The sequence below is a fragment of the Poecilia reticulata genome, linkage group LG6 (genome assembly GCF_000633615.1).
Source record: "Poecilia reticulata strain Guanapo linkage group LG6, Guppy_female_1.0+MT, whole genome shotgun sequence".
Taxonomy (NCBI): Eukaryota; Metazoa; Chordata; class Actinopteri; order Cyprinodontiformes; family Poeciliidae; genus Poecilia; species Poecilia reticulata.
In genome coordinates this window covers 14540502-14558820 of record NC_024336.1, presented here as the reverse complement: position 1 = coordinate 14558820, position 18319 = coordinate 14540502, and the positions used below count along the sequence as shown (strand labels likewise).

The 18319-nt window shown below is 39.7% G+C and overlaps 1 protein-coding gene across 10 annotated transcripts in view; it reads left to right on the top strand.

Moving 5' to 3' along the window:
- The window catches only part of magi2b (membrane associated guanylate kinase, WW and PDZ domain containing 2b), a 109518-nt gene that overhangs the window by 37719 nt on the left and 53480 nt on the right, over positions 1–18319 (top strand). For all 10 annotated transcript variants that reach the window (XM_008411409.2, XM_008411404.2, XM_008411408.2 and 7 more), the window contains exons 3-4: positions 9925–10044; positions 16841–17065. In XM_008411409.2, coding sequence (XP_008409631.1) covers positions 9925–10044; positions 16841–17065 — 345 coding nt within the window. The remainder of the gene's footprint in view (positions 1–9924; positions 10045–16840; positions 17066–18319) is intronic.

Genomic DNA, 18319 nt, shown 5'->3' with positions numbered 1-18319 from the left:
TATTAAAGTTTATGACAGAAAATGGAAAAAACCAAGATGCATGAATAGTTTTGTCAGAAGCARCGCTTATCAAGACTAGTTCAAAAAATACATCAATCTTTTGTGTTGCACTGATGGTGACATTAAATCAATCATTTATGTAAATATATCTTTGTAGCGATCAGCTACAAATATACTAATGTAATTGTTTTAAATTGGTTTTATGTGATTTTTTTYCCATTGCTGATTTACTGATGTCACACCTCAAAGTTTGACCATCATCTACATCTTAGCTAGCAAAATATTTKGAACTATTTACTTCATTTCTGTTTGCATTTAAAAGCCGTCTCCATCTTGTCAAAGCACATTCATAGAGATCCGTCAGCTGATGCTCCAGGCTGCAGTTTTCCTTGCTCGCCTCTGTCGTGTAGTSTAAATAAGGATGCCAGTATGTGTTGTTACACTCCATGCAGAATATTTTGGCTAACTGACCTTTTGCTCTGAAGCTGACTTAAACTTGAATTCATTATGCTATTGACATGAAAGTCAAATGGACACTTGCTATAAATATGCTAGGCCAAAATTTGCTGCTTCGAGCCAACAGTCAGTCAGTGCCTATGTAATTATTTCCTCAGCAAAGGAAGCTGTCATATTTACCAGAYTCCTCGCCGACGTTCATTTTAGGGATGCTAGTCATGATCATAATGGTTCAATGAGCTGATAAAGATACGATTCATTCACTTTGTGTTTTGGTCTGTGGGAGAGTTTATTTTATGTGCACAAAAACACACTGCACTTATCTGTGGATGTCTCTTTTTTTTTAACCCTGTTGCATTGATTATTCTGTTTGCGTGCTGAGATTTAATAGGGCAGGCTGATAAATGAATCATTTGAGTGTTACATGCCATTCTGTGTTGCTTCTGTACGCATGTGTGTTTCTATGAGAGGAGAGAGAAAAAGAACCACATCATCTCCCAGGGACTCTTCTTAAAGGGGTGATTTGCCTGCTGGCTTGCTCTTGTTAAAGGCCTGCCTGACATGCTTTGATGTGGTTCTGTGCTCCCTGCAGTTTGATTGGCACAATGGATTAATATTGTTGCACAGATGAAAGAGACAGCGAGGGGATTTCGTGAAACGAAAACCGCAAATATTGAACGTGATTAATGAATTTGCGTTGTCTGCAAATTGCTTTCTATCTTAAATGACTGGAAAAGTGTTGTTATGTTTCTTTTTTTTTTTGCTTTTCTTTAGGTTGATGCTCTCACTCGAGTTGAATATTTATCTTCATACTTCTCCACTCAGTGGAGCGATGAGTCCCTATCATGGTCAGTAAGCAGCAACACCTCTGAAATCCTAATTGCTTGCTCTGATTGGTGTTTTCTTGCTCGCATACACACGCACGCACACACGCACGCACGCACGCACGCACACACACACACACTCTGAATACCAAACTGGTGTGCCATCATGACCCGCTCTGTCGTCCTACGTCAGTCACTCAGCTCTACAGACTAATAAAGATGCTTTTCAGGCTATTGGGGCTGATTTCYATCACCACAGGAGACACCTCAGTACAAATGTAATTTCTCAATGTCACACGGTCTCCAGCACTGTTGTGTCTCAGGTCAATATGTTGGACCAGAGAATCGAGCTTTGTTGAAGTCTGCTGGTTTTTAGCTTGGAAAGGGAATTAGTCTTGATCCTGATTAAAGTGCATTGTTTTTTTTGTTGTTTTTTTGGCTCTAGTGGCCTTTATTTGATAGTTAATTGACAGGAAAGTGGGTAATGAGAGAAGGGGGAAGACATGCAGCAAAGGTCGCCAAGGCCGGGAATCGAACCTGCAACAGCTGCGTCAAGGACAAAGGCCTCCATATGTGGGTTGTGCTTAACCCCTGCGTCACCAGCACACCCCTAAAGTGCATTGTTCATRACTGAATATTTCTACTAAAGGCTGAGGGATTCTGGCTATAGATTTAGCTTTTTGTCCATAGAGGAAGAATCTTTCCCTCAAGTAGTGATGTAAAAGTGGTTTAAAGGTGTTTTTTTTTTCTTACCACAAAATCATAATCAGATTTTGTCTATTTTGTGCTTTTTTTCGGATCTGTTTTACAGAGTCTCGTCACTTAAAATCCAAATAAGCTGCTGGCCGCACCCCCAACTCACGTTTACAGTGGCTACAAACTGTCACATTTTATAGCCCTACAACTTTGAAAAGTATAAGTGGAACCTCCTGCATGACAGCACGGAGATTGGGAACCATGTTATTTCAGTCTTACTTTGTGGAGCATTAGTTATAAATTAGTGCACAGTAGGAAAGGTCACTCTCTGGTCTGCCTGAAGTCTGCAATTTATCTCCATGCTGACTTCAACTCGACTACATCTGAGAGCATCCTCAAACCGGAGCGGGAATTTACATGGGGAGGTGAGGCCTGCAGCTCCAATCAGAGTCAGACCGGTCTGCTTGAACACCAGTTGAATGACTATGAGGTAACCAGGTGTGAGCTCTCGGTGTCGAGGATGTGACAGCAATTGATTGTCGTGCAAGGCAGTGACCTGTAGCTACGCGCAGGAGAAAGTGCTCAAACTGAGAGGCAGAAACTTGTAACACCGAGTGGCATGTCTGACAAATATTACTTTGGTACAGCAAATGTAGATGTAGCTGCTTGTTACCATGGCGAGTCTGTTTCCCAGGCGGTGGTGACACGTCGTCGTCGGAGTGTTGCCATGTTGCACCGCTGCATCTGCAGCTTGGACTTTGTAGTGTAAATAAGGATGCCAGTATGTGAGCTCGATCATACCTTCTCTGCAGACCTGCTGTCATGCCTCACATCTGCCAGCTGGGATGGAGGAAAGACGGGATGAGTCCCGTGGAARAAAGAGAGCAAGAGAGAGGAAGATGAGAGCATAACGAGGGAAACAGGAGAGTGGATTAAAAAAGACAGAGAAAGGGAGTAATGGGGACAGAGAACATCAACAYGGGAACAAATGGATGGGAAGGGAAGTGAGGTAAATTGGAAACAAGAGGAGGCCAATTTAAAACAGCAAGACAATTAGACAGACAGACAGAGAAAGAGAGAGAGAGACAGACAGGGAGACGACGGTCTGTCCTCCTCTCTGCTGTTGTTACTCTGCTGCTTGCTATGCCATGAATAGATTCCTGGTAAACAAGCTCACGGTTTTAAAGAGTGAGCATTCCCCCTCTGTTTGATTCTTTGTTTTTGTTAGCAAAACTTTCCTTTATTTCCAATTACCTTTGCTAAAGATGTTCAGGTAGACATAGGCATTTAAACTTTCTTTGCAAATTAGGATTCTTTTAACACGCGGTTGGTAACTACAGTTTTCAGGGCCTGCAGAGAAAGACACAAGTGAAGGGAAACATTCACTATCTGAGATTTTCTGATGCAACACAATTAAAACATATTTTTAAGCAAATGTATTTTACTCTAAGCTGCACCCAAAGTGAGCTTGACAGACTCTACAGAAGAGTTTGGCCTGCAGCTTTAAGGGTTATACAGTTCAATCCTAGATGCATTTAAGGCCGATTGGATTAGGGACCCAGAGGAATCTAGGAGTGGTTTTTGTTTACTGGTTCGCAGACTTTGCATCGAGCAAGGTTAAAGAGGAGAAACAAAAAGCAGCCTGTGCCGATTCAGCTGAACAGGCATCCAAACACGGAGTCTGTGCGCCGCGGCGACATTTCGCTTGACGTTCATTAACACACAGGAGACGTGCGCTAATACGTGCGTGCACCTTCATGTATAAAATCCTCTTCTGARCCCACCTGGGGATTATTGTGAAAGAGCGGCACACCTGTTCACCTCTTGGAGAGTATTTTTAGTCGCTGTTGGATTTTGGTGTTGCAATAGACTTTGTAATAAATCCAGTGAACTCCCAGGACAGCCTGATGCYGGTGATGGATGAGATGCTGTGAGAGACTGAGCTAGGAGCCCGACCAGGGACCGACCGCATCCACTTTTATTCATTAGAGTTTGTTACACACTCCAATTACTGTACAATCGCCCCACATATTCGTACYGCAAATGTTTTACACAAAGGGAAATTTTTTTTTTCTAACAGTGACTCTCAAGGCTCTAGATGACATAATTATGTCAGTAGCTCTGTGTGTATAGATTAAAGTATTAGCTTTTAATATAAAAGAACCACTTCTTTGTTCCCACACGTACTCGTGCTGAGACTGTATTATTGGACCGCCTTTTCCTCCACCCCTTTATTATGATAATCAGCCCATCGATAGAGCTATTTTTAGCTCCTAGTCGCTGCCGCTCTGCTTCTTCCTCTCTGTGACTTTCTGTGTAATTATATAAATATGCGTATGAATGTATACATGTGTACATTCTCAAGCACCTTTGCAGACTGCAGGGTTAACCAATCRAGCTTCTTCCTCGATGTCTCCATGTCTGCTGGTGCCTCTTTTGTTTTTCTCTGCCAGTCCATTATTCAGTAAAGGTCTTTGTCCTCTTATCATTTGACACCCATCTGAGTTATTTCAGTGCATCAGCTATTTCAGCTTTACTTCTAAATGGACTTTCCTTGTTGTGTTTCTAAGTAATCTCTCTCTCTCTGTCTTTTTTTTCACACACACACGCACGCACGCACGTACGCACACACACGCACGCACACGCACACACACACACACAGCTGCCCTCCCCCATGTGAGAATGTTTTATAGTAGCTAGTTGACGTGGTTTGGACCAGCGAAAGTCTTCATCCTCTAAAGTGGCAGCTTTGAAGCTTTTCATTGCTATTATATATTTAAAGCATTTAAGCCATAAATCTCTGCTCCGCTTARACTCCTACTCACCTCTAAGAGGTTTGGCCATGCTGTCTGATTGCAAAGTGAACACCTTTTTTGGCCTGCAGCCTGTTTTATCCCTTTATTAGTAAGAGCACAACATCCAATCAATAGTTAACAGCAGAAATGCTTTTGCCTCCAGGAGGGCATCACTTTCTTGACTGTGCAGTCTGCTGTCTTTTTTTTTTTTTATTTGCTTGTGCAGCTTGTCGTGGCCATTAATAATTGCTGCACCATTTTGCATAAAGCTATTTGCAGTCATGTATAAAATAATACCAGTCCAGCATCTCTAACCAGTTCAACTTCTGTTGTTGGTAGAAATTATTTGTCTACCTGAGAAATAATTTACTTGTAGGTGTATTAGAAGAATAGAAAACTCATGACATAAATCCTGCTGACTGTGATTTAAAAAATTTATTAAAATATGTTCAAAATAAAAACATCATGGCGTTCTGTCAGGAAGATTATTCATCATTTGAAACAAGCAGTAGTCAAAGAAGCTGACCCAGTTCAGGAAGAAAGACAGCAGATGTTGTACATGCTGGTTATAGTGCATTTCTCTCACAAAATCCCAGTACAATGTGTCATTTTAAACTTTCATCAAAAGCTCCATGCTCAGATGAAAAACTTGGTTGGGGAAGAGAAAACTTATAAATGGCAGAAAATGATCTAAAATGATCTTAAATACTTAAAAATGAAAAATAAAAAATAAAAATAAAAAAATAAAAATGAATCTTATAAAAAAAACTAAACAGTAAACATACACTTACCTGACTGTGTGTGTATTCCTGTAAGAATGTGTGACCATTTGTTGTTTATGACAAATATAAAAGCACTGAGAGTTTTCTCTATGACTAAAAAAGTCCTAAATATGTTCAGTAAATTTGCCCCTAAAGAGGAAAGGTGCAACATTTTATGATCTAATGAAGGCAAGATTGTTATGTTTAGATCCTGATAACTTTTAATCCAATGCTTAAAAACTGAATTTACACTGAGGAGCATATAGATGCAGGTATTATGGTATGGGGATATTTCTGTGATGGCTCATTTATCTCTCACTAGAATGAAGAGATCGTCTCGCCTTRTGCCAAAGGAAGGACTTTAACGCGACAACAATCCCAAGCACACCGCTAAGAAAGCAGCATCTYGGTTCAAATGCAACCAGATTGTTGTGGCCATCCCAATCCTCAGATTGAAATTCAAAATAATTACAGGCACCAGAAACTGGTCGACTGCATGTCCCCACAGACATTTAGTTCCTACTTTAGGAACTAACTAAAGTTAGTTGGGGAACTAACTCTAGTTAGTTAGGGTTAGGGTTAACCCTAACCCTAACCCTAACCCTAACTAACTAAAGTTAGTTCCTAACTTTAGTAGTTCCTAACTTTAGTAGTTCCTAACTTTAGTTAACTTTAATTTAGTTAGGAACTAACTTTAGTTAGTTAGGAACTATCTAACGTTAGTTCCTAAACTAAAGTTAGTTAGTTCCTAACTAAATGTTTGCATTTATAAAGAAAATAGCCTAGAATGCATTTGCATGTATGGAAATTAAACTTTTATAAGAATTTTGAGCTGCAGCTGTACCGACTGCAACTCAAAATCCTGTCACACAGGATGTCACGATAGCAAATTCTGCTGGATGATAAATTGCCCCAGAACTTCTTGCGATAAACAATAATATTGTTGTTTTGAGACCATTTTCAAGTAATATAATAGTAATAATGGCATAATGATGCAAGAACACATTGTCAAGGATCAATAAATTTTAAATTCTATTGAACATTGGAAGACATTTAAAATATCCTAAATAAATAAAGAAAACAACAGAAACAACAAATAAAATGAGTTCTAAAGTCTGTGTAAACAAATTTATCTTTCAGAAAACGGGATAATTGAGAACAAAGCACCAGACTGAAGACTTTTATCATTCAACTTTAGTTAGAGATAGAAAAGAGAAAAACGATAAATCAAGCCAGTGAAAATTATTGAGTTCTTTTAATTTATCATTTGATTAATTGATTTATTGTTTATTGTGACAGGCCTACTCACATCTACTATTTTGAACGCAACATCGRACATTTCCGTGAAGTTACTCGAAGGAATGTCCTGCCTTTGTCCGCCAGTGTCCTGTGAGTTATAGATTTTATTTGACCATTTCTGTCCTCCTTGTTTCGTCTCAGAAACAAAATTGGCAAGATAAAGACAGAAAGGTGGCAACCAGAGCAGAAGAAACACAGTATGGATTTTTCTGCTTAATGAAAAGATTTACTTTGTCGGTATTTACCATAAGCAGTGGAGACTATTAAGAGCAAGTAGTAAAGCAGAGAACCAGRTAATGTGCTAAACCAAAGGAAAAAGAGGAAGCGTCGGCCTATCAAACTCTGGATGTGGATCAATAATCCCAGCTCACATCCAACGAGACACTTTCCCCTCTGTGCCTGTGTTCGGCCGGTGTGTCCAGCAAAGGAAGCTGTGGGARAGGGCCATCAGCAGGTCATCAGTATTCCTGCAGGCTCTGCCTACTCCGGTGTGGGCTGGAGAATAATTTCATTCTGATCTTACAGATCAATAGCTGTACCCACTGGAAGGCGACCAGCCCCGCCTGGCTGAGCCGATCGGAGCTGCTGCAGTATTCAGAGCCACACATGCTTGGCTGCTGCTTTTTTGAGATTTTGGTTTTATTAGTTTGACCCAGAGCTCAGCACACAGAGTGGAACTCATTGMAAATACCTSCAGAATATCTTAACACAGATGTTTATTGTGCAGGAAAACAGGTCAGCAAGTTTATGTTTTTAAAACCAGGCTGAAAATTACTCAAATAAAATTAATGTTATAGACGTAGCTTGACATACAGTGTAATTATAATAAAATAGGCTTTTCCATGCGCTCTATCTTTGTGAAACATTTAATGTTAAGCGTTTGCACTGACTGAGTCAGAGGACAAATGAGTCAACTCGTGGGGGTGGGGAAGATATTTATTATACCTCGTGATATAATGCAATTCAATATAAAAAAATGTTCACTGCARCCTAACGGATTGCCACAAAAATAAATCAATACTTCTCACACAGTGAATAATGGAAAATAAGTTATTTTCTGTCAGGTTTTGGTTTTATTACAACATTTAGAGTCTAGACAAAGTTTCTAAACAGACAGAAAGGAAAAGAAAAAACATATATTTAGAAGACATGGATAACTGAATACAATGTGATAATTGTTTAKTGATTCATTGTATATTTTACATCAGTTTCTGGCTGAAGCATTCAGATGCTGCTAATAATCCAGATGAGCAGGGAAGTAATGAAAACACAGACCTCTTCAAAATTACAACAACAAAATTTCCTCAGTTTTAATTTAAATTCTAAAGATTTTGTTATTTTTATTGTTAGATTTCACAAGACAAACAGTCTTGTTTAATTTGGCTTTGTGTGGCTAATAAAATTATATTTATTTTATGATTCAAGATGGGGAATCGTTCGCTTCTTTTCTCTGAATAAATGAAACCAACGTTCTGAAGCTGCTTTTTGCATTATTGTTTTAGTCTGAYGTCAAAGCTTTGTTTTACATTTAAGTGTGATAAACACTTTTTCTGCATCACTGCTCATGAAAGAAACTCTCAGTATCTGATTTCTGTGCATTCCCTGTTTTCTCATTATGTGGATAAGCTCCCGTCCTCGCTCCCAGCGGTGACAAGATACAGTTGGGAATGTTGGGTGGACACGCCACCGGAGCGAAGTGGTGACAGACGATCAATAGCGATCTAATGATTAAGATATCACACTCCAGGGAGAGTTAATGTGCATATGTGTGAGCGCCATATGCGGGTCCGCAGCACATCCGTCACCTGCTGCTCTAATCTTCATCACAGTTCTGCTTTCGTGCCAGGAAGCCAGTTTACACCCCTGACCTCATTCCTGCACACATAAAGCTTTGACAACTACCTGAGGTGTCACTACATGGTAGGGATGGGTTTTTATTGTACAGTTTGTCATTTATGGTGATAAATTTATTGTCATGGTAAGAATTTAGATTCATTGTTGTCATGATAATTTGCAATCAATGTTTTAAAAGCTGTTCTTATTGTTGGGACCGTTAGCTTTACTATTTTTTCCACTGTTAGTTTAATGAACACATCAATAAATATCAATACATTTTAAAATATGACTGTGATTAAATAATTTTTTTATGTGACTGGTGTCCTAAAGAAATATCTTGCAAACAGGAATGTTTTATCAGTATTTGTGTGTGTGGGGCCGTTTTTGCTGCGACACGCAGTCGTAGCATTTTTCAGTCATAACCTGAAAAAGAAGCAGTAAACGGTTCTGATCGTCACTTTTATTGTTATCGCAACAGTACCACAACAGTATGATAAGACTTTAATTCTCCCACCCCAGCTGCATGGTGAAAATAACCCAGACTTCCTTTTACTTTGCCAGGCCAGCGACTGTTTTTTGGCAGGATCGATATAGATCAGGGATCAACACCAGCAGACTTCACTGGGCCMGAGTGAAAGTCCACTTGGCAGTGACACAAACACACCACCTCATTAAACTCAAAACTCCCATCGCTGCCGTTACACACAGACCTAACACTGCTGCACCGATGAAGAKCTCCAGAGCACTGATGGAGGAAGACGCTAATTGCAGCATGGTAATGTGGAGCCTCTGCATTCCCTGCTGCTTTGACAACAATCCAATCGGTGCAGCATTGTGTGCAGTGCATTGGGGGTGGGTTGACTTATGCCTGGCAAAACTGCCATATTGATTTAGTCATATTACTAAAGCGGCACCAGATTGGCTTTTAGGGACTGAGTGACTGTGCTTTGCTGTTTGCTGCTCGTCGCTACTCGTCTCTGACTGTCGCTCCGTCAGAATCTTGTGAATGGATCTTTGGCGATCGGAGACGATGACTCTTCAATCAGCCTCTTCACTTCCATTTCCTTTCCCCTCCCACTTCCTCCCGTACACTTTGTAGCCTCAAATCTGCCGTCTTTTCCTGTCCAGCCCCCTTCTTCTTTATTTCTTCCTTTCCTCTTGGCTCTTTCCCCTGCCTTCCTGCCTTTTCTTCTCAAGTGTCCTATTTGGCTGTAATGACCCCTCTGACTCTGTTTTTCTCTTCCTCTCGCTCTGCAGGTACCACCAGGCAGCCTAAGGAGGGGGAGGTGCCAGGGGTGGACTACAATTTCGTGAGCGTGGAGCGTTTTATGGAATTGGAGCAAAGTGGAGCCCTGCTAGAGAGTGGAACCTATGAAGGTGAGCACCGAGGAGACAAGCACAGGTGTTTGTTTGGAGGAACTCATGTGTCAGTCGAGCCGTTTCTCTCGTTCCGAACTGCTGCATCTTTACTTGACTAATCAGATGTGTCAGGTGATGCTCTTGTACGCAGCTTCAGTAAACACACCGAGGCTTCAGTTTTATAGCTTTCAGTCATTGTTGAGAACATGTGTGTGTTTCTTTGTGTGTGCGCGTGTGTGTGTGTGCGTGTGTGTGTCAGCTGAAGCAATGCCAGTTGCATGTCATCTCAAGTCTGTGCATCTCTGCTTTGCTACTGTCAGGGAAACATCTACAGATGGAGGATTAGCTGGTTCATTTGCCCAGAAGAGATTTTAACAGCGAGCACGGCAGAGCACGTTCACATAAATTTTGCGTGTAAATGTGCATGTGAAGAGGTTACAGTCATCGGCGTGGTCATGTGCGCCTTCCCTTCTACACATGTTCACATCACAGTCGTTTGCCTTGTCCATTTTTTTTTTCCTGTGGGGCTGCAGAGTATGTTTCCCCCCAACAGAGAGCTTAGTTGTACCTGTTGGGGGAGGCTGTCTGTTTCTGGATGGCTGCACTGGAGGTGCTGCAACTCATTTTGGGATTCAGATTGAATTAGGAAAAGGGAGAAAGCGAGGGCAGAGGATTTAAGGTAAGAAAATAAAAACAAGGATGTGTCTGTAAAAGTTTGAGAGTGAAGTCAAATCATGATTTGATAGAAATTTTGGACTTTTATTGGTGTGTTTGGTCTGATTATATTTCCAGACTATGATGAGTTTTAAAAACGAGAGCTGAGTACACAGGTTTGACTTCGTCAAAGTCGTTGAACAACTTTGAGAGAAGCCACAGAAAGTTTCTAGCCATTATCAGGCTGCCAGCGATAAATCTGTCAAAGGCCAGAATATCTGCTAGATCAGCTCTGGTTGGTTATCAGAGAGTAAAATACAGAACAATTTGATTTTACTCCCATTTTTTAAATGTATCAAAGAACACTCACAATTTTATGATCTGCAGAAAGATCAACAAAAGGCTTGTACTTTGATGCTCTGTATTATGTAATTCTTTAATTTTCTGTTGGATTTAAAACTACTAACGACGGTATATTTTCCTCTACTAAGTGTTTTAGTTATGAAAAAAGGAACTCAGTCAAGAGTTAGACTGCCTGGTCTGGCATAAAAGAAAAAGCAGAAATCTAGTTTTGCCAGGAAAAGTCCTCTTATCTTTTATCAGAAATAGTACAGCTCATATTGATTGCTTTCCTGCTTTCTTCATAATTTTATTTAATAGGAAGGATGCCTGAGCCGTTGTCCTGTTGGGAAACCCAACAGAATCCTAACGCTGTTATGAAGGCACTGTTAAGTTTTATTGTATTTAGGCCTGGAGGTATTAAGAGCCAGGCTGCACAGTGGCGCAGTTGGTAGAGCTGTTGACTTGCAGCAAGAAGATTCTGGGTTCGATTCCCGGCCCCGGTCTTTCTGCATGGAGTTTGCATGTTCTCCCTGTGCATGCGTCGGTTTTCTCCTGGTACTCCGGTTTCCTCCCACAGTCCAAAAACATGACTGTTAGGTTAATTGGCCTCTCCAAATTGTCCCTAGGTGTGAGTGTGTATGCATGGTTGTTTGTCCTGTCTCTGTGTTGCCCTGTGACAGACTGGCGACCTGTCCAGGGTGTACCCCGCCTCTCGCCTGGAACATTAGCTGTAGATAGGCACCAGCACCTCCTGACCCCACTAAGGGACAAGGATGTACAGAAAATGGATGGATTGTATTAAGAGCCACAATTCAGGCCCTAAAAAACCACAGGTTGCAGACTGCTGAAATGGGTGGATTATATTTTCTCTATGCAAATCGGAGAATATTATCATTAAATTAAAAATTAGCATAGAACAGAATATTATGGCATCCTTTATTGTCCCACTACGGGGAGATTCTGGAGTGGCAAAAGCAAGTCAAAGGTCGGTGGGAGCCTGCAGATTCACACAAAGGTAGAAAATGATTCAAAAACAAGGATAAAAACCTGTAGAGTAAGAGGAAATGTGCAACTCAGTAGGGTAATTAAAAAAAAAAAAATACCGGATACGCATGTAAATCTGTGCATGAAAAGCAACAACAGACAATTTACAAGAAAAGTAAATAATGCTTCAAACGCACCATTAAAATAATCAGATTGGGGCTTTGGATGAGGGTATGGAAACTTTCGATCTGCACTGTCTGATCTTTATTTTCATCAAACATTTTGACCAGGTATTATTGCAAAATCAAGACATTTTACKCTCTGGTACTCCATGAGTGCTGTGAGAAATAATTGCACAAACTGCCATCTTTTCCTCAGAGATAACCTCACCTTTGATCCTTGCTGGTATTTTTTTAAAAGTCACAAAGCCTTTCAAAGTTTACAAAATCTGTTTGAATTAAAAGTGCCTCAACGTTAAAACGTTCAGCGATTCCAGACAAACAGGTTCTGTCCCCAGATCCAAAATCTCCAGTGTACAACACAAACAAACTGGTGCTGGCTGTCTCCGTTTTACAAAATCACAAAATAAGCAAAATTATAGAAGTCATTTCAGATTTGGGTAGATGTGCCTGCAGGGAGATGTTTACTAGGAAGCTGAATTGCTAAGCTGCAGTCATTTTGAAGCTGCTATAATAACCACTATTTTAGATTACAACATTATTCTGTTTCTTAATTTAAGAACCAATAATGTCCAATTCAAAGATAAAATGGAATATAATTTAAAGTTATTTTTCAAAGCGTGTCTGAAATACTGAAAAAATTTCCTCTTACATTCTTTTTCATGTCTGAAAAATGAATGAGAGAAACCAGACACTGATGTAAAGCCTTAAAATTTGTAACATAACAATTATACGTGCTACACATGCAACCATTTGAGGTGAGTCAAAAGACGCCGGTAGATGTCTCAGTCAATATCAGGTGAGCGCTTTCCTTTGAACCTCTTCAGGAGGAACTGGAATAAACTTGCCTCAGTCTGCTTTATGTTCTCTGAAGCCTCTCTCTTGGTTGGCTTTGAGCTTTCACAGGTGGCTTCTCGATGCTTTTTCTCTGTCATCCTCCAGTCTTTGTTTACCTGAGCCTGTGCGCTTACATTTACATTTTTGACAGGGCGCGCTGAATTTGCCTTGAGAGCGCTGAGGTAAATGTGCTTACTGACAAAATGGAAGCCTCTTCTATGATCCTTCTGGAGCATTAATGCTGATCCCCTTTTTGTCATTTTTTTTTTGACGCCTCGTTCTATCATCTCCGCTTCTTCTCTGGCCATAGATTCTTGACTTCATTTTTCTGAAGTGCTGCATCCCTGAACATTTTGACATGGCTTAATAGAGATGCAAAATCCTAAGTCCAAAGTACAAAAACGTTAGTAATGTCAGACTGAGCTCGTGTGAGAATAAACCGAGTAACTGCCTCTCCAGCCTCCTTCATCTTCCACCGAAGCACCAATCCTGGTAAAAACCAATTTAGATTCCTCCACAAGTTTACAGACTGTGTCTCTTGACTCAGGCTAATGAGTAAAAACAACTTGTGTTTCCTCTTTGTGACCAACCCTTCGCTTTGAAGGATTACAAAAAAGGGATTATGAAGCAAGACATTTTGGCTCCTACCCACAAGCTACTCTGTCACAAGCAACTGTGTTAATACTTTGACCTGCAGRAAAATGGCTGAATGTCTTTATATCCTTGTCTCTTCTTCACTGTGCTTATCCTTATTCATTCAACAGTGATTGGAAGTGTTTGTTGATTGGCAGATTTATTCTAAATTAGCTTTTTTTTTGTAACATCTGGATGTTACAAATCCTCAAAACAAACGTTTGTGCCAAAAACATTTTGAAATGATGTTGTTCTTTTCATATGAAGATATGTAAACCCGTATATGTTCGTCTCAGATCCAGTAGGTTAACTTCACGACAGTCACGTTCAGGTTCATTGTATTTATTCCAAATAAAGAGAAAATCAAGTGGGTGGTTAACGTCAGTCCAGCAGCTTCTGCCCTAAAACATATTCATCAAACTTCTTTTTCATTGGTCAAATATTTGAAAACCTGATTTTTTTTTGTTCAGCTCTGTGTATTAACAAGGAAGAAATATCACTTGTTCTGATTCAAATTGTTCTCCTTGAGCAGTAACATTTCGTTTTGATAAACTGAAGGTTTTGAATCCAGCAGTAAAATAAAATCACATTTGTTCTGCCCCCCTGAGAGGCTTGGATTTGTGGATAAGAAGAGAAAATATAAAGTCTTTTTTCTCCTGGGCTGAGAGTTGTTGTGATGTCTCAACGCTCCTGGGTCTTTTGATGGGTTGAGACTTTAGCACTGCCAGTAATCTGTGGTTGTCTACATGTGAGAGACTTTTAGAAGGATCTGCACACGAAATCCACAACAGAATACTTTATAACAAAAAGAACTTAAAAGTAAGAGCAGGTGTTAAAATTTTCTGTGGCACACTTGTGAATTTAAGTTGGAAAATTAGGTGCTGTGGGGTTTTTGCAAACAAAATCAACAAGTGGAGAACAAGAGCCACTATAACAGCCCACACATGAATTGAGCCTTTTATTGCATCAACACACATACTGTTTGCATAAAAAAGATGGAGACATATAATTTCATATTGAATAAAACAATATGCAGTCAGAGGAAAACAAATCCTTGCTTGATCCTCAGAACTCAAGAGGGAAAATAGCAGGCAGACAAGTTTAACCACCTCTATAAAAGCAGTAGCAAGAGCCTTGACAGTTTTTTGATCTGTAACGTACAGGTGTGTGCTAAAACAATTTAAATGAGAAAACATATCAGCAGTTGTGTTACAGAAGCAATTGTTTACTATCCATCAGTATGAGAAGGGTCACAACGCCTGTTCTGAAAAATGTGAAGTCCTTCGTTTTGCAGAAAGTTTATTCGCAAGTGAAAAACCTTTAAGATGATTATTGCTCTTCCTCAAAATGCACAGAGACCTGCTGCTATTAGCAGTTTTAGAGGAGCTTTCATTGGACCAAAGTAGGAAGGTTGAATCCTGATGCTCAGCACCGGATGACATAATTCTGGACTCTCTCCCAAATTGGGCCGTTAACAGTGAAACGATTCCAACAAAGTAGCAAACCAGAGAAATAATTAGGGTGCAGGAACGGTAAAGTCAAAGTCAAGACTTCAGGCTGTCCGAAATGCTGGAAAATGTTGTATAAACTTGCTGTGCAAGCTGAATATATTCACACCCATTGGGAATATCAATTAAACATTATTTTCATTTAGTCTGTGTGTGATAGGAAATCATTCAGTTATTTGCATCATGTTTACATCTTGTTAAGTGAAAATTATTCGTAGCAATCAAAAGCTACCTATGATTACTGAGCAGGGTTTGACTTCAGGTTTTGAGGTTGGCACTCTAATCCCTAATCACCCTAATCTTTAGATTAAAGTCTAAACTCAGCAGGAAGATGTTAAAACATTAGCATCAAGTTAAAATAAACATGTCAGTCAAATTTAAATACACTAGCGGTATGAATCATTTTGGAATTGACTGTCAGTGTTTTGAATTCTGCATCTTCTGGTAAAACTGAACTCTCCGTTAACCTCTTAAAGGCTTTTCCCAATGTTAAGGATGCCAATTACATTTAGCAACATTCACCCCAACTTCAATTTTCACGCTGTCCCTACTTCTAACACTGTAATAATCGCTCTCCAGGCATGCTTTGCTAATTCTGTCCAGAGTAACAGTTGCAGCTGAGGAAAAGTGAGATTAATTAAGAGGAGCAGACAGCTGGTTAGGGCTTTAAGAGGCTGCAAACTACTGAATCAGATAATTTAGCTCAGCAGCGATGCAAAAGTTGTATTTAACCCAGTGCTGCTTTTGAAAATAACACTTTGTGCCACTCGAGTGTGAGTCCATCCACTAAAACAAAACTCAAATGCATGTTAAATGTAAAATGCTTTTATAAATTGACTGCTTTTTATTAAAAATGAAAAGGATTTCCAATAATGTCCGTCGGCCATTTGGTTTCTGTCTGTCTGACAATCTCCTCTTCAAGGTTGCACTGATCAATCCTACTGACAAAGCGGTTAAATAAAACCAAGAGCATGATGGGAAGGAAGTCTAAGGGAGGACTGAAACCTGAAAATCCACAGTAAGAGGGTAATCTCTTGCAAATTTGCGAAAGGAGATTGGAGTGTGGAGCAAAAGCAACAAGCCTCCGTTAGTCAGTGGCTGCCAAAAGCTTACAGTTTGTATCCTTTCTGTAAGATTATACTGCAGCAGAATGCCAGGTGTTGAGTACATTTCACTCAGGGGTAAATTAATACCTGGAGAGGCTGCTCTGCTTTTTCACCACTGAGCTGCTCACACACTTATGTATAAAATTGTATTCCTTGATTGTCCAGAAAGTAAAGCGATGATTCTTTCGTGTTGGAGGTTGGATTTTGTTTTTATCTTTTCTGGGTTTTTTTTTTTTAATTATTGTAATAAAAGACGTTGTTATTGTTTTTAAGTGTTTTTAAGAGAGTCATAGTTGCCAGACTGTATCTACCAGATATGACCACTAATGGCTGCTTCTTCTTGCAACCTGAGCCTGCAGATGCACAACATTGATTCATGCTAATGTTTAGTTAAATTAGTTAACAGGTAGTATTTCAGTCCAGTTATCTGCGCTCCGCTCTGTCTATATTGCTGATTTGAAAAGCAATCATATTGTCACTAAGACCTCCAAGCCGACATCAGATCACCTGACAGTGCTCCGTTCTGTGCTCCTACATTCAGACCTCTGACCCAGTAGCTCTCTGCCCTTAGATAACTTCTACGGGACACCGAAACCTCCAGCGGAGCCGTCCCCGGCAGCCCCTCCTCTGAATGTGAGTGAGGCCCTGCTTCCCGGAGCCCGGCCGAGCGCCCAGGGCAAGAGAAAGAGGAATCAGTCGGTCAGCAACATGGAGCAGCGCGCCAGCCTGGAGCCACCCGAGGAGGAGGAAGAGGAGAGCCCAGTTGTCAATGGCAACGGAGTGGCCATCACACCGGGTACGATCACAGCAGGGAGACAGTGCGTTGTAAAATCTCATACTATGCTTTTCCCCAAGACAGAGTAATGCATACTACGGAGAAGAAAAGTCATGCAAGACTTTCAAAATTATTTACTAATAAAAATCTGAAAGGTGTGGCATGCTCCTTATTTTCACCCCTTCTATCAGTTCCCTAAAGAATTAATTAGTGTACATTTTTATTTTAGTATGAATTCAGCCGTTCTGTGAAGCTTGCTAGTTAGTGAACAAACAGCATCATGAAAACCAAGCATGAGTGTGTGCTGATCGGGATGAAAGTTTCAGAGAACATGGTTAGGCTCTATGACAAAGTGCTAAGCTAACATCTCACAGAGCACTGCTCAGTTTCTCAATTGGGAATAGAAAGTGTCAACAAGAAAACAGTTTTGATTTTAACTCAGAAATTAAAGTTCATGAAGTTTATTTAACAAAAATAAAGTTGTCTAAACATTGCTTTATAAGTTCATTAATCTTAAATTGTGAATTTTAACTTCATGCTGGGATTTAAACCAAATAATTATTTCACAATATGCAAAAAAAAAACTTGCCCTGACCTCGTTAAAGAGCACACATTTCTCTATTATTTTCACTCACAATATCAAGATAAAATAACTACTTATTTTACATTAGAATCATTAAGATTTTTGTTTCAAATTGCATGAATAAAATTTCTGATCGGATAATAAATTGTATTAAACATTACAAGGAATTCTGATCAAAAACATTTAGTGTGAACACAACATTTTCCTCAAGCATTAAACATTTTGCCTTAATGACACAGGAGTGACAGATCAACATAACGCACTTCCATCTCAGGATACAGAAACATGCCGCTAAGCATTCTGGGAAATAGTTCCCACTCTTTCTTCTTTCAGTTTTTTTTTAAGGGCTAACCTAAAAATTCTAGTTTATTCAACTCCTGGAAGTTTAGCAAAATGAATTAAAGGTGAACACAACATACTTACTTCTGTAAGTTTGTCTTTCATAAAGTCACACATTAAGATTCAAAATCTAAAACTTTAAGTCAGTTTATTTGGCTTAAAGTGTAGAAGATAGTAGACACAACTAAATGTGGTTCGAATGTTTTACAGTGTAATAAGCAAACTTTGGGAAGATGAAGATCTGATCAGATGAGAAAAAACAGACCTAATCAAAGTTGAAAGGAAGACGGTTAGAGCTAAATACAGGATAGTCTTCAAATAAAACCTGGTAGAGGTTATTAAAGTATTTTTGC